The 20,155-nt window shown below is 42.0% G+C and overlaps 1 protein-coding gene across 3 annotated transcripts in view; it reads right to left on the bottom strand.

Annotated features, from left to right (window-relative positions):
- The window catches only part of PTPRB (protein tyrosine phosphatase receptor type B), a 122,232-nt gene that overhangs the window by 37,447 nt on the left and 64,630 nt on the right, over positions 1 to 20,155 (bottom strand). For all 3 annotated transcript variants that reach the window (XM_003259537.3, XM_030819987.1, XM_003259538.3), the window contains 9 exons: positions 18,686 to 18,949; positions 17,892 to 18,155; positions 16,552 to 16,815; positions 12,976 to 13,245; positions 9,396 to 9,659; positions 7,228 to 7,491; positions 5,895 to 6,176; positions 2,390 to 2,668; positions 1,679 to 1,828 (listed from right to left, as the gene is read on the bottom strand). In XM_003259537.3, coding sequence (XP_003259585.1) covers positions 1,679 to 1,828; positions 2,390 to 2,668; positions 5,895 to 6,176; positions 7,228 to 7,491; positions 9,396 to 9,659; positions 12,976 to 13,245; positions 16,552 to 16,815; positions 17,892 to 18,155; positions 18,686 to 18,949 — 2,301 coding nt within the window. The remainder of the gene's footprint in view (positions 1 to 1,678; positions 1,829 to 2,389; positions 2,669 to 5,894; positions 6,177 to 7,227; positions 7,492 to 9,395; positions 9,660 to 12,975; positions 13,246 to 16,551; positions 16,816 to 17,891; positions 18,156 to 18,685; positions 18,950 to 20,155) is intronic.

The following is a 20,155-nucleotide window of genomic DNA, read 5'->3' as shown; positions in this document are numbered from 1 at the left end:
AAGATAAAAGAAATCATGTCCTAGGCCAGAGTAGTCATCCCACAAGGCGCGCTCCACATGCCATGCCCAGTTTGATTATTGCTCTGCGTGTGGATCTGTTATCTTGAGTACAGTTTAATCCCCGTCCAAATTTGGCCCCTTACTCAGAGCACTTCCCAGAACTCTTCCCCTGTGCACCCAGCCTGCTGTGTGTTTTGGCACTGCAAACCAGTTTTGATGTTGGCTGGAGAAAAGCGTTTAAGTAGAAAGATAAATACTATAGAGATCAGAGACTATTTACAATGAGCTTCAAGAAGTGGTGCAGTGAGGGTTTATCATAGCATCCTGGATTCTTGTTTAATAAAATTTGCTCATAAGTAGGTCTTAGAAATATTTTGTTGGCAGTAGTTAAAAAGAAATGTTGTCTTTAGCATGAGTATGTACACTATAAATGGCATTTATATGAAATAATGGGAAGGCTATCTGGCTGGGGAACGCAAGGCTACTTTCTGGGGTGTGACTTTTTTGGTTACTGTCTTATATTCATGTAGCAAAACACTGTCTTCATTGCAGTCTAATTAAGTCTAAAGTCTTTCCACAGTTCACCAATTTATCTTCAATTATGTGGTGTGAGGAAATCTGGGACACACCACTGACCCTTGAAATTATTTAATTAATTGTGCATAACCAGATTTAGTACAATTAAATAAACTGTGAAAGCACATAGACTGTTAGATACTGTGAGCCTAAAATACCCATTGGCCTAGAAACTGCCTCACAGTTTATCAGGTTTCAAGTTTCCCCCTTACCCACAAATGGGTCAAAATTATCAGGGATGCCTAAGAAACTCATGCAGCACCTTAAACAGTATAAAAATATATAAGAAAGGTAAACTATATTAATGTCATTCCAGGCACAAGCATCTCTTTTGGAGAAATAACACACAAGACCTCAATGGCAAATACATACATGGACAGGTGTGCCCCAAATACAACACTCTTACAGGTGGTTTGACAAATGCTGATTTAATAAGCTTGAAAGCTCATACTGAGTGGTTGTACGTGATGTTGTGATAACTATTCCCTAGACTTTGTTCTTATCTGTAGGAATTAGGTAGATATTGAATAATTTAGGAGACTAGAGAATGAAACATACTATTCAAACTTCAGTGGAGAAGGGGAGAATGTTTCTCATGAACATCTTTTTCTTCTTTTAAGCTTTTGGTTATTTTTGTGACTTGGTGGGTGGTTTGCAAGTATGATCAACTGAGGCATTTGAGACAGGGAGGGGTGAAGACGGTTGAGGCATATTAATGTTTAATGGTAGAACAAAAGAGTAGTGAACAAGACTGACCTAGTAATGAAGAGGACTGAATATTACACGCAATGCACTTCCAATAGTGCACAGCACGTAGTAAGGGCTCAATAAATGATGGTTATTGTTATTATCATTGTGGTTGCTATTATCATTACTCTTCTATTTAATAATTAAATCCAGAGGATAACAGGCTTTACTGCCCAAAGAGCCTTTGAGCAGCTTTTTCTTACATCTCCCTGTATCCAGCAGAGATAGGGGTGAATGATACAAAAATTACATTTTCTACTTAAGTTTCTTGAACTTTGTCACAGAAAGATCTCCCACATGACCTCTGAGAAAGCAATTCTGTGTCTCAGAGTGGAGTTAACTCATGATAACTTACCATCAGCCTCTCTCACCACCACTGTGAAGTATTTCACAGCTCCATTGGTGTCGCTGAACCAGCTGCAGTTGACAGTAAAGTTGATGGAAGATTTGCTAATTAGCACATCCTTTTCATTCACACGAATGTGGGGGGGTGGAGGAGGGGGGCCTGGAAAAAGAGGTGGGGAAGGAACCAAGAGGGGTCACAGCTCTGCTTTCACAGCATAAACAACAGTTAGTGAAATGAAGGATTCTGCTCTCCTGCATCAGACTGTGTGTGTGTGAGCGTGTGCCTGTGTTTAATGCTGTAATCAAGAAAGTCTCCCCCTCTCCTGAAGGAAAACAGGCACAGGAAGTGATTTGCCAGTGGCACATTAAGCATAATGAAAGAGGTAGCTCTTCAGCAGAATTTCCTGAAGTTGTAGCTTCAAATTGCTTAAGAGCTCCATTATAGCTCTAACTATATGAGGCAAAGTGATATATTTAAATACTAACTCATTCAGGTACTTTAAGACCATCTAACTTGTTTGCTGTCAGGGTACTTTACCCAGAGAAATGTTTCTATTTCTTGGAGCCTTTTAAGTCCTCTTCTCCAGGTGGCAATCAGATAGGCTTATGCAAAAGTGAAGTGTATGCAAGTGAATAGCAGTGATGGATATGATAGAGAAAGGTGCAGAGCCCCTTCACTTCTGTGACAGGAGGCTCTGTGCGCACCTCCAGGGACACTTACGGTCTATCATTGTGATAGTGCTGTCTTCAACCACCTCGCTGGTCATGCTGGCCGACTGCACTTTGATGGACACCAGGTACCTCTTATGGGGCACTAGCATCATGATGTTGAGCAGAGATTTTTCTTTCTCCAGCTTTCTGGAAAACTCAACTTCTTGGGTGTCCATTTTCCGGCATTCAATACTATAACCATCAAAGTCAGAATCAGGAGGGATCCAAGAACAGGCAATGGCTGTGGAGTTCTGAGGCCGGCAATGCAGGTTTTGTATCTTGTCAGGCTCTTAAGGAAACAGAGGAGGCAACACTTTTCAGAACTCAGGGAGAATTTTTTTTTTTTTTTTCAGCTCCTTTGGGTCCAACTAGCTCTGAGATCTAGGTATAGGAGGGACAGACAGGCAAATACAGAGGGTCGTGGCTCACCCTAGCAGAGACACATGAGCATATATCTCCCAGGGAACCAAGCCTGGGGTAGGAAAAGCTGGAGGACAAGTGTGGACAAGTCTGAGTAACAGTTAAAGAATGCCTTGATGGGCTTATTAGTAGTTAGACATGGCTGAGGACAGTCTCTGAGCCTGAGGATATATCCATAGAGACCTCCCAAACGGAAAAAGCAAAGAAAACAAAGACTGAAAAGCCGAACAGAAGATCCAAGGACCATGGAACAACCACAACAGGTGTATCCTACACAAAATGGGAATACCAGAAGAAGAAAGAAAGGAACAGAAGAAATATCTGAAACAAGAATGACTAAGAATTTCCCACAAATAAACGTTAGACACCAACCACAGATCCAGGAAGCTCAGAAAACACCAAGGAGGATATATGCCAAAAAAACTATGCCTAGGCATATCGTTTTCACACTACAGAAAATCAGAGATAAAGAAAAATTCCTGAAAGAAGCCAGAGGGGGAAAAACAACTTACATGTAGAGAAGCAAAGTTAAGAATTATGTCCTCCTCTGAAGCCATGCAAACAAAAAGAGAGTGGAGTGAACACTTCTTTCACGTGTTGAGAGAAACAAGTACCTACTATGTGCCAGGTGCTCTCCTGGGGATTATCAACAGTATAGAGGTAAATAAGACGTTAGCCCTAACCTCTAGGAATGGAAGTGAGTCCAAAATAGCCGTAACACAAGGTAGAAAGGAAAACATACCAGAAGAAATGGTGAAAGAAGGTGCTATGTGGGGCGGGGGGTGGGAGTGACACACAACGTTCAGCTGCTGGCTATTAGTGATCAGCAGGAGTTAGTAAAGGCTGTAAGGCAGAGGTGACACTCTGCCAAGGTATCAAGAAAGAGGCATTCTACGTAGAGAAAAACCACAAACCCAGGTACCAAAGGAGGAGGTGCCGGGAGTGGGATGGTAGAAAATCGAGAACTGCAAATCATTCATTATGGTTGAAGCATATTTGTGAGAAATTGAGTACTGGAATGATTTTACACGAAAATTATAAACTTCTATTCTATTTAAACTTCTGCTATTTTGGATTTTCTGTTACCCATAGCCTGACCCGATCCTAATAAATACAAGCCTCGAAGAAAAAAACAAAACAAAACAAAACAAAACAAAAACCAAGTTCCACCATAATCATTCCTCCTGAAACACAGCACTGAGTCCCTCTTCATGGCAGTTTTTGTCCTCTTGAGCACTCCCCCTTTTGGTAAATGCCTCCCTTAAATTCTAGCACCCGGGACTGAATACAACAGTCCAGTTGTGATTTATAAGCCCAGCCTCTAACAGAGTTGTATGAGCTCTTAAACTGAGCACCTGGGAGGCTGTTGAGAAAGGCAGTCTCATGTGCATAGTCTATCAACCCCCATTTGGCTGTGTAAGAAATGGCCCTTGAGCTTAAGATACTTTCTTACCAAGAGATCGAGAGCCTACACAGTCTGTGCTGGGCTCATTGCCTTGTGTGGGAGTATCATTCCCTGTTGCAAGCTCAATGTATGCTCTTTTGTTCTGCTTAAGCATGTGTGTCACATGGCAGATGGTGAACACCAATGCTATAGTTGTCCTCTGAGGAGACAGGACAGGGTCCTTCTACTGTGGCCCGAGAGGGGTGCACTTAGCCACCTGCCCTCCACTGGCTGCTGGAAGAGACCATACACAATGCGCCCTTCTGTTTTCTGTTGTTGTCAGGGTTGAAGACAGCAAGTGCATCTCTGGGCAACCACTGCAGCTGGCCGTGGGGGACTGATGCATACTGTTGAGGCTGATCTTACTCTGTCTCTTCTCTATGTAAGTAAAGCTTTGTTCCATCCAGTGTTTGCGTTTGGTTTCCCTGGCTACTCTAATACCAGATGCAATGGGCAGAAGTGTTTAGAGTCCTGCCCTGGGTTTGGTAACCAGTGCAGGGTGTTCTGCTTAGCAGATTTCATGAACACAGCCCACAGTCAGCCACAGAAAACTCATCCTGAGCTTGCCATAAACTAAAACTTAGTTCTTTTTCACATGTTTCTCTTGACACACAAATAACTGCTCTCTGGATACAATGTGGCACAAAAGTTATACTTGTTATAGTATTAATGCTTATTAAAAAATAAAACAACTACTTGCTTAAATGTCTAACTTTCAGCTATGTATTTTATCAACAACCAATAACTATCTGATCTGATCCCGGAAGCTACTTATACTGGGTATTATTGAAACACAAATATTTGGATTAAAGTCCCTACATTGAAAATCTCTCTTTCTTTGAGGGTGATAGCATCTATCCCAAAATGCCTCTGGGAAGAAACTGGTATATGCTTCATCGTCGAAGTATTTTTATCTCAGGGACATACAGCAGTATGTGCTAACTATGATCCCTCTACTTCTAGTTTTGCCTCTTTCAATCTATTCTCTACACTGTACCCAGAGTAACTTTCTAAAGTGTAAATAATGATTATGATATCTCTGCTGAAATTGAGTGGCTCCAGTTGGTTCAAAATAAAGTTCAAAGTAGTTACCATGGAATACAAAACATTTTATGATCTGATTCCCTTAATCCTCACCTTTTATGCTGTGGCCAAATAAACTTCTTTCTTTTCCCCTATTAGTAGATCTTGTACTCTCCCTCCTCTCTGATCTTGGAATATTTTATTCTCTCTACCTGGAATATTCTCCACTTCTTCCCCTACCTCTACGTGGTAAATTTCTTTCTTTAGGTTTCTATTTGGATGTTTCCTTTTCCAAGAAGTTCTCTTGTATTGGGTCAGATTACCTAACGAGTGTCTCTATAGTACCATTTACTTCCCTCATCGCACCCAAAATATAATGTCTATTTACAAATAGTACGTCCTACCTAATTGTAAGCCCCATGAGGGCAGAGAGAGATTATTTCTTTATTGTCCCTTGTTGTTAATGTTGAATGAACAAACAAATCTACATAGACTTCTGCCTGAATTCAAATCCAGACCAATCCCATGTAAAAATACGGATTTAATCCAAGCCCTATTTGGGTAAGATGTTGAACATATACTTCCTCTTACTCCATTTGAGAAATAAGAGTAGCAAAACATGTCGTACTTGTCCTCACAGATCCAAAAATTGGTTTGCTGTAAGTTTTCCAGGAATCACCACTGACAGTCTTGACACTGAATTGATAGGCTCTCCCTGGACGAAGACCATACATAATGCGTCCTTCTGATTTTCTGTTGTTGTAGGGGTTGAAGACAGTAAGTGCATCTCTGGGCAACCACTGCAGCTCAAAGTCGTTGTAGTCCGTCCAGTCTGGGGGCCCTTTCCACGTGATGGCCAAGGATGTGTTTGCAATGTCAGCAAATGACATAAGACTGGGAGGACTTGGAGCTGAATGTAGGAGAAAGTGAAAAATCACATAATCACATCTATGCCATAACACATACAAATAAGATAGCTGAGCAACATCAGACACACTTTTAATGTACTTTGTAGGAAGAGATAATATGATAATAATCTAGTAGCAGGAGCTTTCATTAATAGTGTTTATTATGTGTAAGGCACTGTCCTCAAGCATTTTATGTACTTTTTTTTTTTTTTTTTTTTTTTTTTTTTTTTTTTTTTTTGCGACAGAGTTTTGCTCTTGCTGCCCAGGCTGAAGTGCAGTGGAGTGATCTTGGCTCACTGCAACCTCCACCTCCCAGGTAGCTGGGATTACAGGCACCTCAGCCTCCCAAGTAGCTGGGATTACAGGTGCCCACCACTACGCCTGACTAATTGTTGTATTTTTAGTAGAGACAGGGTTTCCTCTTGTTGATCAGGCTGGTCTCGAACTCCAGACCTCAAGTGATCTGCCCACCTTGGCCTCCCAAAGTACTGGGATTACAGGCATGAGCCACGGCACCCAGCCTCATATACCTTTTCTTAAATATTCATAGCCAGATCTTCCTTACCATGGTGCTGTGGAGCATGAGTGTGCCCTGAATGGGTTACAAGTGTGTGAAGGTATTAATTCCATCAGATTTTGGGGTACAGGGCTGACGTCCACAGACAATTATGTCCAGTTGCAGATAGCCTTGTTGATTAACCCCAGGGTGGCACATAGACATCTATGTGTGCCCATGACATAAAAACAGTTAGGAAGCACTGGTGATAGCCACACAGTGATGTATATGATTATTCCCACTTTGCAGATAAGAAAACTGAGGCCTAGAGATGCTCAATGACTTGCCCAGATTCATAGAGCTAAGCTAAGGACATAGCTCTTTGGGACCAAAGCCTTGTCCTTTATCTATTGTACCACAGTCCCTTCCCGAGTTCAGGGGCTAGCACAGGGTATATCATTATTGGCTTTATCTCTTGTCATTAAAATCAGAATCAAAATGTGTCTCTGGAAGCTACTTCCCACCATCCCTTGGCCATTGGCACCTGGGCTTCTCACCTGTTCTGCCCTCTGCTGTGACTTTATTGCTGAGATCTCCACTGTGAGTTACCACCCACAGCGTGTACTTCCTTCCAGGAACAAGGCCGTGAAACCGCCACTCCGTCAGGTCCTTGTCTTTCCAGTTTTCCTTCTTTGTGCCATTGGGATTATAGAGAATCAGCTCATAAAAGTCAAAGTCCCCAGAGGCTGGACTCCAGCTGAACCAAAGGCTGTCTGTCATGTTCCGATTGGACCCCCTGAGGTGACTCACAGAGGCTGGGACTTAAACAGAAGAAAAATTCTTACTGAGAACAAAACAGAAACACAGGCATTTTGGCCCACAGGTGAGAGTATATGCTATGTTGGGCATGTGGGTGAGTCGTACATATTGTAGTCAGATCTTGCCTACATTTCAGGCCATTTAACTTTAAGGGCATATGGACTAAAGATATGGTGTAAATTAAAACAAAACAAACCAGGTGGTGACTTCTAGATGCTTGCCACATGGACCCTGATAAGCATGTAAAATGAAATCTTCATAAATGATGAATAAATTGTTGTCATTTAGCTTATAAAAAAGGCCCAGAAAATGTATATACAAGGTTCCAGCTCCTCCCAGTGTGGCCTATCTCATTGCAGCCACCATCCCATAACAACCCTCTCTGGGTCTCTTTACATCCTCTCTACCCTCCTTTAGGTTCTCAGTTCTCTTGTGCTCTTTCTTATAAAATCTGTATTGGTACAACTTCATTTAGGGAGAGAAGTGTTAACAGTCACTCGTATTATTGTATAGATTAGTCATGCTGCCACCCATCCCAGTAGCTTTGCTATTTTTTGGAGAATGAAGACTGTTGCCACATTGGGGGACCTTTAAGCATTAATGAGCAGGTAAGGAAAGATGTGCAAAGGGTGGGTTGCCTCAGAAATGATGACATCTAGGCAATTCTATTTGTGGTTGAGGCTTATCGCTGCTCTTTCTCACTCCTTTCAAAAGACAAACAGAACTTCTGTTGGGTGCCCTTGGAATATGTTCCCACATGGCTCCCCTCACCTTTAGGTCTCTGCTGAAATGGCTTCTCCTATCTAAAGCGGTTGCTTGTCCTGCCAAGTCACTATCATGACACATCATTTTTTTTAAGAATTTAAGGCATTCCCAGATCATCTCCCTTTGATGATCTGTCCTTGTCCTCTTCCCTCCCTGCTATTGCAGAGTTCTCTGAGGGCAGGGCCCTTGACTGTCTTGTTCACCGTTGTATTACAGCAGTGGGCCATGTGCCTGGCACAGAAGAGCACCTAAAACTATTGTCAAATGAGAAAAAAGAATTGAATAGGTAGGCTGAGCGTGGTAGCTCATGCCTCTAATTCCAGCACTTTGGGAGGTTGAGGCAGAGGATTGCATTAGCCCAGGAGTTCAAGACCAGCCTGGGCAATACAGAGACGCCCCCATCTCTACAAAAAAATAAAAATTAAAAAATTAAAAGTTTGCCATGCATGGTGTCGTGTGCCTGTAGTCCCAGCTACTCGGGAGGCTGAAGCAAGAGGATCACTTGAGCCCAGGTGGTCGAGGCTGCAGGGAGCCATAATGGCATCACTGCACTCCAGCCTGGGCAACAGAGCGAGAACTCATCCCCCAAAAAAATTTTTTTTTGAATAGGAGATAAAGGACTCAAATTATGGGAAAAGGGTAGATTCTGTTTTTTGTTTGCAGCCCAGAGAGATGTCTCTCACTTTCCTGGAACTCTGTGTTTTCACTTCATCTAGTGCTGTTTCTAATTCACAACAGTCACTGCCTGTTTGTTATATTTGTGGTTGCCCTTCTCTGCTCCTGCTCTCCTCTCCATCTATTTCTTGTTAGAAAGCTGAAGGGTGTAGCTCGAATTAAACTGTGATGGGTTACAGCCCTCTTGTACAGTTTGATGGCAAGAGGAGGAACCACATTCATTTTTTACCAAGGCCTAGGAAGTAAATAAGTGGAGGCAAAAGAGCAGAAGCCAGTGCAAAAACTGGCCACAAATTAGTTATATATAATCAAAGGTGCGATTTAGGGTCAAATAGCCTGAAAGTCACAAATGTCATATAAAGCTACATCCTGAATAGAATAGGAAACTAAGGACCAACCAAGGAAAAGCCAGTGAATACCGGGACAATTCCCCCGTGATTCATTACTGCTTGGGTCTTGGTCTTACCTGTTCTACCAAATATGAAAGACTCATTAGACAGCTCCCCACTGTGAGTTACAATCACCATCTTGTACATTCTGCCTTGTAGCAAGTTCTGGAAAGAGAAGCTCTGGACTTGTGGGTCAACTTGAGCTCTCTCCTGGAGATTCCCATCTGGGTTGTACAAAAAGATGTTGTACCAGCTGAGCTCCCCCTCTGAAGCGGTCCAGCGGAAGGACAGGTGCCTGGTGGAGTTCTCTGTGATCCTCAGGTCGGTGACAGCTGCTGGGACTGGAAAAGTCGAGGAGCAAGAGAATGAGGGAGGGAAATGCAGTGAGGAGAAGAGAGCAGGTGGGAAAGAAAGGGAAAAGCAAACAGAAAGATGAAGTTGGATTCAGTGATATGGGAAACAAAACAATAGGAAAAGCCAAAAGCACTTTACAAAAAGCTTCATGTTAGAATTTTGCAAACCCTTTTGGACTTCTGTGCTACCTCTTGGCAAGGTCAAGTGCTGCTAGAAACCACCTCCTTGCAAACTGCTGGCACAGATGCTGCCTGATTCCTCAGAAGGCTTAAGATGCCAGTAGAAACAGAACAGGACATCTGCCTTGATTTTGCCTGAGTTCTCTTTCCTCCACCCCAGATGCTCTTTCTCCGGCTCTCTTTGCTTTCTCCTTTTATCAGGCTCTTACAAGGTGTTATTTCCCATGGATCCATCCTTTGTTTCCTTCATATTCTATAGCCCTAGCTGAGCAATCAGTCTCATTCAATTTATGGATTTAACTAGCATTCTGGTCCAGATCTTTTTATGTCCAGCTCACTTCTCTTCTGAGCTCAAATCCATATTTCCAAATACCTATGGTCCCTTCTCTCTGCAGGTCACTCAGGCATCTCAAACTCAATACACAGCTGAACTCTGGATTTTTGCCTGACCCTGTCTCCTCCTTCTTCTCTTATCTCAATTAATGGCATCATCTTCTACCAGACATCCCAGGTGGAAACTCTGGAATCTTCTGTTCCTTCCTCTATAATCCACTCAGCCCCCAAGTGCCACTTAAGCTAATGCAAAAATATTTCTTGACTATACCCACTATTCTTCACCAGGGCCCCTGCATTCATTCAGCTATTGGTCCTTATCATCCTATGACTGCAGTCATGTCATGACTCCCATTACCTGTCCAACTGCATCCGCCCCACTCATTCTCGCTCACTCTGTTCTAGCCATATGGGCCTCTTTACTGTTCCTCCAACAGGTCAGACACACACCCACTCAGGGTCTTTGTGCTGGCATTGGCTCTGCTTATAAATACCCAAATATTTGCATGACTTTCTCATTTCTTTCAGATTTTTACTCAAATGTCACTGCCTCAATGAAGGCTTTGGGGACTGTACTATCTAAAATTGTAAGTCCCGGCCAGGTGCAGTGGCTCATGCCTGTAATCCCAGCACTTTGGGAGGCTGAGGAGGGTGGATCACCTGAGGTCAGGAGTTGAAGACCAGCCTGGCCAACACGGCGAAACCCCGTCTCTACTAAAAATATAAAAATTAGCTGGGTGTAGTGGTGCATACCTGTAGTCCCGTCTACTCTACTCGGGAGGCTGAGGCAGGAGAACTGCTTGAACCCAGGAGGTGGAGGTTGTGGTGAGCTAAGATCACACCACTGTACTCCAGCTTGGGCAACAGAGGGAGACTCCATCTCAAAAAAAAAAAAAAATTGTAAGCCCCTTGACCAGGGGTGGTGGTGGCTCACGCCTATAATCCCAACACTTTGGGAGGCTGAGGCAGGTGGATTTATTGAGCCCAGGAGTGCGAGACCAGCCTAGGCAATGTGGAGAAACCCTGTCTCTACAAGAAAATACAAAAATTAGCTGGCCGTGGTGGCACATGCCTAAAGTCCCAACTACTTGGGAGGCTGAGATGGGAGGATCGTTTGAGCCCAGGAGGCAGAGGTTGCAGTGAATTGAGATTGTGCCACTGCACTCCAGCCTGGGTGCCACAGCGAGGTTCTGTCTCCAAAAAATAAATAAATAAATAGATAGATAGATAGATAGATAGATAGAGATAGATAGATAGATGAAATTGTAAGCCCCAACTCTTGCTATCCCACTTTCCTAACTTAATTTCCTTCTTGGTCTTTATTACCACCCAACCTCCTACATCTTTTACTTATTTTATTTATTGACTTTTTTTCCCACTAGGCTATAAGCATAATGACCATGGGAGTTTTTTATTCACTTCTGTATATCCAGCAGTTAGAATAGTGCCTAGCCTATAGTAGGTACTCAATAATAAATTAATAGGTGGATCTCCTCACCTCTAGTTCATTTCCATTCAATCCATTCCCCCATTGCTATCTGATTAATCTTTTTAAAGATACATATTTTATTACAAAACAATTACTCTCTGGCTTAAAGTTTTGTATTACTTTAAGATAAAAAGATAAATTCCTGAGGAAGGCTACCAGGCACCCTCTAATTTGGCTCCAATCTGGCTTTCAGCCTCACCTTTCCATCATGCAACACACATTTCAGCCACCCACAACTTCTCCTTTCTCCTGTTCAGACCTCTTGGCCTTTGCACAGGACAGACTGTCTGTGCAAAGTATTCTACCTTCTCTCCATAAGGAGAATTTCTTCATCCTTCAAGGCAGTACTGAAATGTCACTTTTATGAAGATGTCTCAATTCTACCTGACCTCCATGCTTCTCTAAATGGCAAACATCCCTCTCTCATATGTGCTCTTTATCACAATGCATTGTCATTATTTGTCCATGTGTCTGTCTCGTCAGTCACCTCTTTAAGAACGAGAAGCATGCCTGATTCATCTTTATGTCCCTGTCAACATAACCACCCCCACCTTCAGACCTATGTACTTAATAAATAAGTTATCAATCCATTAGGCCAATGTGGTTGTCTGAATAATGGCCCCAAAGATGTCCATGTCCTAACCCCCAGAACCTGTGAATATGTTACCTTCTGTGGCAAAAAGGGCTTTGTAGATGTGATTAAGTTAAGGATCTTGAGACGAAGGAATTATCCTGGATTGTCCGGTTGGTGACCAAGGTAATCACAAGAGTCCTTAAAAGATGGAAGAGGGAGGCAGGAGAGCAGAGAAAGAGATGTAAGGTCCCATGCAGAGATTGGATTAATGTCATTGTTGGGAGGGGGACACGAGCCAAGGAATGTGGGCTGCCTCAGAAGCTGAAAAAGGCAAGGAGTGGATTCTCCCTCTAAAGTCTCTACAAGAAACACTGCCCTGATGTCTTGATTTCAGTCCCAAAAAACCATTTTCAGATTCTAACCTTCAGGACTAGAAAATAATAAATTTGGGTGGTTTTAAGCCACTAAGATTGTGATAGTTTATTATAGCAGCAATAGGAAGCTAATAGCACCAATATTAATGAAAAATCAGAAACAGAGTATGGTGGGCTGAGTCCTGTGTGGATAGGGCAACTGACATGGAAGTGGCAAATCAGGGTGAATGTTCCCAGCGTGTCAAGAGATAGACATCATCTCCCAGTGTTGCTTCATCCCTCTCACCCTGTGGTTCTTACACAATAGCAGACATTGGCAATATGTCCTACAAAACATTATGCTGTGCTAATTACCTGTTCGGCCTTCAGTGTGGGCTTCCTTGCTAAAGAGGCCTCCACTGACAGTTAGGATCTGTATCTTGTATTTCTTGCCTGGTGTTAGATCTTCAAATTTGTGTTGCTTAGTGGTGGCTGGCTCTGATGTGTTGCGCAGAAGGATTCCATTTTCAGTTACAAGCAGGATGTCATATCTTTCTGCCACACCAGCAGCTTTTTGCCAACTTACTATTAAGGAATGACTGCTGTAGGCATTGTCTGCAATTACTCCTTGGACAGATGCTGGAACTGCAGAGAGACAAGTGGAGCAACAAAATACAGATTTTATCACTTAGGGTAAAGTCATCAATTGAGAAAAACTCCTCAATCAACTGCAGGTAGAAGATGATGCATTTGCTTTATTTGTGTATCATTGACACTTTCTGTGTGCCCTTATGGAGAAAAGAGGAGAAAGGATTTCTTGGCTTAACCTGTCTGTACAACTACTTTGATTCTCCATTTTTTCTCTGAATTTAAATAGGATCTCAGATAGAAAAGTTAGTGAAAATGGCCCTGATAAATAGGCAGAGCGGTGCATACCTATGAATCTAGAAAGTGAAGAATGCTGAGCAAGTTCATATTCAGTGAATGTGGGTTTGATAGCTGAATTATGTCTCTTGTTTAGACTTTTATTACTAACATTAACTAAGGTCAAAACTTCAAGCCTTGACTTCAGCAGTAGTATATACTAGTATTTGTTCTATTGCTCCTGAGGTGAAAGACAAAATAGTATTATTGTTATTATAGTAATATTTTCTGTCCTAGGTTCATTTCTTTTCTCATTCTACATAATCTTCTTAGATTTCATCTATGTCCATGGTTTGAAGTGTCACCCATAAGGTGAAAACTCCCAAACTTAAACTTTCAGTTCAGATGTTTCTCTTGCTTTTGCAAATTACATCTCTCCCTGAATGTACCACAGACATCCAACACTCAAGATGTACAAATTGGACTCCTCATCTCCCTCCCCCAATGTTCTCATTGTTTTTTGTTTCTATCTCTTGGTTCAAGTCAGAAACTTTAGTTGTCACTCTCACCCTTGTACATATAATCAAATACGAGTTTTATTTCTGTATCTTAAATCTTCTATCTCTTGAATCTAGCCACTCTCCTTTGTGTACTGCCACTACCTCAGGACCACATCATATCCATTAGCAAGTATAAATGAGACCATACATTATTGCAACTGCCTATTGACCAGTCACTTGCGTCCTTACCTCCTACTCTTTCAATCTGCAGACTCTATCTAGCATATTTTCATAGCACTCCCATGCTAATGGCCCTACAGTGGCTCTCCATAATTCCAAAACACCTTCACAGGCAAACAAAGCTCTTCGTGATTTGGTCTCTCTACTTACCTGGCCACATGGCTTAAATTTTTTATTCTAGTATACTTTTGTTTTTTATACTTTTAGTAGAGATGGGGTTTTGCCATGTTGCCCAGGCTGGTCTCGAACTCCTGGACTCAGGCTATCCACTCACCTCGGCTTCCTAAAAGCTGGGATTACAGGCATGAACCACCGTACCCGGCCTTTATTCTAGTATACTAAATAAGTGTAGGTCCCCAAATGTGCCATCCTTTCTCTCACCTCCAGGGCTTTGTTTTTTCTGTTGGAACCAAGTCAACTTACACTTCACCTGGATGACTTCTTAGTCTTTCTTTAAATATGACTTCCTCCTGAAAGCCTTCCCTGACTCTTCTTGTTTGCTCCTCTAACATCTCATAACCACTTTTATCTTAGCACTTGCCATGCTTTACTGTAATTGCCTTTTTTACTTTTCTATCTCCTTCACTAGATTATAAGGTTCTCGAGGCCAGGGGTTATGCCTTGCTACTGAATGCCTACTTTCTTTTTTTTTTTTGAGACAGTCTCACTCTGTCACCAAGCTGGAGTGCAGTGGCATGATCTTGGCTCATTGCAACGTCCACCTCCCAGGTTCGAGTGATTCTCCTGCCTCAGCCTCCCGAGTAGCTGGGACTACAGGTGCGTGCCACCATGCCTAGCTAAATTTTTTTTTTGTATTTTTAGTAGAGACAGGGTTTCACCATGTTGGCCAGGATGATCTCAATCTCTTGATCTCGTGATCCACATGCCTCAGCCTTCCAAAGTGCTGGGATTACAGGTATGAGCCACTGCGCCCAGCCAATGCCTTCTTTTTTTTTCTTTTGAGACGGAGTCTCGCGCTGTCACCCAGGCTGGAGTGCAGTGGCATGATCTCAGCTCACTGCAAGCTCCGCCTCCGGGATTCACACCATTCTCCTGCTTCAGCCTCCTGAGTAGCTAGGACTACAGGTGCCTGCCACCAGGCCCGGCTACTTTTTGTATTTTTAGTAGAGACGGGGTTTCACCATGTTAGTCAGGATGGTCTCGATCTCCTGACCTCGTGATCCACCTGCCTCGGCCTCCCAAAGTGCTGAGATTACAGGTTTGAGCCACCGGTTCCGGCCCAAATGCCCACTTTCTAACACAGGGTTTGTCATAGGGTTAAAGATATGCAGATATAGATATAAACATAGATATGAAATAGAGGCATAGTAGGGCATGGTATAGAAGCCCCAGGCCCCACAACTAAATAAGTGGTAATGAGAATGGGAGACATCTAAGAAGTATTGTGTCACAGTGGAGAGGGCATGAGGTTTGGGGCCAGACAGACGTAGACTTGAATTATAGCTTTAGGTCTTATTATATATGTATCCTTGATACTGTTTCATAAGCTTTCTGAGCCATACTTTCCTCATCTGTAAGAGGACTATAGTATGGCTAGAGATCTTTCAAAAATAATACATGAATAGTGATATTGATATAAACAGATATATTATTCATATATTTGATACTTGTTTTTTTTAGCTCTACCAGGTAGAGTAGATGGCACAGATGTGTACTCTTTCTTAAAAGGTAGAACTTGAAAAATGCGTAATTATGGAAGTCTCCTGATTAAATTTTATTTATTTATTTATTTATTTATTTATTTATTTACTTACTTACTTACTTATTTATTGAGACAGGGTCTCACTCTGGTTGCCCAGGCTGGAGTGCAGTGGCACGATCATGGCTCACTGCAGCCTTGACCTCCCGGGCTCAGGTGATTCTTCCACCTCAGCCTCCCAAGCAGCTGGGACTACAGGTGTGTGCCACCACGCCTGGCTAATTTTTTGTAATTTTAGTCGAAATGGGGTTTAGCTATGTTGCCCAGGCTAGTCTCGAACTCCTGAACTCAAGCAATCTACCTGCCTTGGCCTTCCAGGGTGCTGGGATTACAGGTGTGGGCCACCATGCCCAGCCTGCTTGTTAAAATTTAAAATTTTATTATCCTTTAGCAAGTATAAAAATTTGTTCAACTGATTTGGTTTCTGATTCCCTTTCATTTGTTTTGAAGATCTCTATTAAGAGAAAAATGCAAAGAATAAATGAGTAAGGCTCTTGAAACCACTGAATTGTACAAACTTTGGTGGTTTTAAATCTAGATATGTGAATAGCTGAGCCCATTCACTGTCCCATTTTGGAGAACCATGAGGCATTCTACAATCTAGCCCTTCTCCAGGTGGATGCTTACCTGTCCGCCCAACCACATTTATCTGATTCTTCAGGGACCCGCTGACTGAGGCAATCGTGATCTGGTACTGCTCCCCGGCCTCCAGTCTGTGGAACGTGTGCTCAAAGACGTGCTTGGGAATAGTCTGAGAGTCAACCTTTTGACTGTGCCTGAATGCCGACACCGTGTAGGAATCAACGTCTCCCCCACCAGGAGTCCAGTTCACCGTCAGGCTATCTGTTGCTCCATTGGGAGAAATGTGAATATTTTTGACAGCACTAGGAACTAAAAAAGGAAATAAATTTAAAAGTCATCACTTAGAGAATGAACTGTTGAAATTTTCAAAGTTTTGAATGCTTCTGATGTTTTGGCACCCACTGAGAGAACTCACATGAAAAAGAAATTAACAATTTGCCACTTTTCTCTGATTTTTCTGTGTGAACTGAAGTTGATGGGGGAAAGCTTAGGGGGAAGTCAAGGCGGGTGAGTGGAAATGAGGAATGCTGATTATATAGCGAGGGGCTAGTTAGGGTGCCTTGGTCCAAGTTTTGGTTTTCTCATTCACTAGCTGTGGGACTACAGGCAAATTACTTGACCTCTGTAAGTTTCAGTTTCTTCATTAGGAAAAATGGCAGTGATGATAATACTAACCAGCTCATAGAGTTGTGAAGATTGATTCTTTTTTTATTTTATTTTTGAGGTAGGGTCTCGATCTGTTGTCCAGGCTGGAGTGCAGTGGCATGATTACGGCTCACTGCAGCCTATACCTCCTGGGCTCAGGTGATCCTCCCACCTCAGCCTCCCCAGTAGCTGGGACTACAGGCATGCACCACCATGCCCAGATAATTTTTTTGTATTTTTTGTAGAGACAGGGTTTTGTCATGTTGCCCAGGCTGTGCTTGAACTCCTGGGCTCAAGCTATCCTCCCGCCTCGGCCTCCCAAAGCATTGTGAAGACTGAACAAGATGTAGACATAAAATGCTTTGCTGTGGGTCTGGTTCATGGTGAACTGTCAGTACATGTTAACTACTATGGCAACACTCCTAAATGAGTTCTAAAGAAGTGATACCCAAGTAACACTTAATTCTTAATCTGTGTGCCTCACAAGCACCAGCTAATCACATCAGTTCATTGCTATTTCTCTGAAAGCACCCTCCAACCCCCACCACTCTCTGCTGACATCATACTTTATTTTCTTTCATCCAGGTTGGACAACATCATTGTCACTATCAAGATGACTTTGTCCCTTCTTGCTGTCTCCTTTTTACCCCTCCCAAATCCTCAGTCGAAATGCCTGGACTATCCAAAAGTTAAATACACCACTGCATCTATTCAGGTTCAAGAACAGTATTTCACATTACCTGTGAAGCCCTCAATGAAGGCTGACTGCTGTACATCCCCACTAATTGTCAAGACAAGAATTTTGTATTGGCGGCCTGGTGTTAGGGAAGTAAATCGATACTCGGTTGCGGTATTTACAAGGTGAAAAGGAGGAAATACTTTCATGTCATTGAAGAGCAGCTGGATCTCATACTGGTCGACATCCCCATTAGCTCCTGACCAAGTCACATGCAAGTCCTCAGTGCTCCTGTTCCGCAATGTTAGATCCTTAACAGGCTCTGGAACTAGGGAGAAAAATGAGAAGACATTTCAGGAAAGGAACTGATCAGAGTTTACCTACATAATAATTTATGAATCACATTCAAGGAACTGGCAACATCGCCCTTCCCCAAATAAACCACTAGCACTACTTCATGCATAATTAAATAAGAAAAATTGGAAGCAACTATTAAAATTGTGATTTTTTCCTGACATAAATGTTACATGATCAGCATTGGTAGAACATAATTATAAAATGAGTTATGATCTCAATCATAAGATAAGAAGTCTGGAATTTAAATACCATGATGCAGGAAGACAGGGAAGAAAAATGGGACATTTAGCCTTCTTGCTCCCTCACTATGTTTGCTTTTATCTACCAATAAATATTCTGTAATTATAGGCCATGGCTTGGCTGAATGATGTTAGTGCCAAGTGAGACTTACTGGGAATGTAATGTACTAATGAATAAGCAGAAAAAATTCAAGGTTCAGATAAATTACTCAGAGACTTTCAAGTCCAACCAACTGTCAGATTTTGCAATCGTTCCACTTACTTGTTCTCCCATTCCCTTGTTCACTGGCTTCATATTGTCCACTTTTTGTAGTAACAGTGACACTGTACAACCGTCCAGGGACTAGCTGAACAAATACACATTCGTTTTCCAACTTGGGAATGCTTTTGGATTGAATGAAGTTGTTTTTGTTTTTAATGGTGACTTCATAGTAATCAAAGTCTCCAGTGGCATGCACCCAGGATACCCTTAAATAGTCACTCCTGGCTGAGTTGCTAACACTGACTCCCTGGACTTTGTCAGGCACTGAAAAGGAAACAGAGAATGACTAAATATTTATTAATTCTGAGTGAGTAATTGATCACAGATGACAAGCTGGGACAATAAAAAAGAGAGAGTAGATGATTATTGTGTGTATTTAAAAGAAAAATCTTAGACCTTAGGTTACAGATTTCTGGAGGGGAAAGATTGTTACACTACGTGGAGTGATTAAACGGATCTTTTAACAGAAGCTGATGAACTCATTCTAAGCCTACTGTTTGCCTGCACAAAATGTCTTGTATAAGATGGAACATTAAACATGATGGCTGATGATTAATATGAGTGATGGTAAATGATATAGATAATTCCAACATACCTTGCTGACTCAAAAGTTACTAAGAAGAATATAAGCAATCCCCCAACCCGCCCCTCTCAAAAAAATGAGGCTATGCATGGTGGCTCACAACACTTTGGGAGGCTGCGGTGGGCAGATCATTTGAGGTCAGAAGTTTGAGAACAGCCTGGCCAACATGGTGAAACCCCATCTCTACTAAAAAATACAAAAATTAGCTGGGCATGGTGGTGCACATCTGTAGTTCCAGCTACTCGGGAGGCTGAGATGGAAGAATCACTTGAACCCAGAGGCACAGGTTGCAGTGAACTGAGATCACGTCATGCCCCTGCACTCCAGCCTGGGTGATGGAGCAAGACTCCGTCTCATAAAAAAAAATAAAGAAAGAAAAAGAAAAAGAAAAATGGAAGATGAAACACATATGGTTATTTGCATAATAAAAGAAGAGATTTTCCACATCATTGGTGATCAAGAAAATGCAAGTCAAAACCACAGTGAAATACTGTTTTACATCCATTTGACTGGCAAAATTAAAAAAAACTATATAAAAACCAAGTGTAGAAGAATATGTACAGGAGACTGCATAATGAATATATACATATACACACATACACACAGTGAAATATTATATAATAGTTATAATTAATTCCTTAACTCAAAACACAAAAATATGGATTTCTTGTCCTTCACATCAAAACACAAAATATGGATGAATCTTATCTGTATAATAAGTAAAACATCTAAGTCCCTAAGATACTAAATACTGCATTAAAAATACCTTTTTAAATAATGTTAAAAACAACAAAAAATTTTAAAACCCATAATTTTAGGCCTGTATATAAATGCAATAAAACTATGCAGATGGAAAGCAAGGGAGAGGTGAACATAGGAGTCAAGAT

This window comes from Nomascus leucogenys, chromosome 10 (genome assembly GCF_006542625.1).
Source record: "Nomascus leucogenys isolate Asia chromosome 10, Asia_NLE_v1, whole genome shotgun sequence".
NCBI classification, from domain to species: Eukaryota; Metazoa; Chordata; class Mammalia; order Primates; family Hylobatidae; genus Nomascus; species Nomascus leucogenys.
This window is presented reverse-complemented; position numbering and strand designations above follow the sequence as displayed.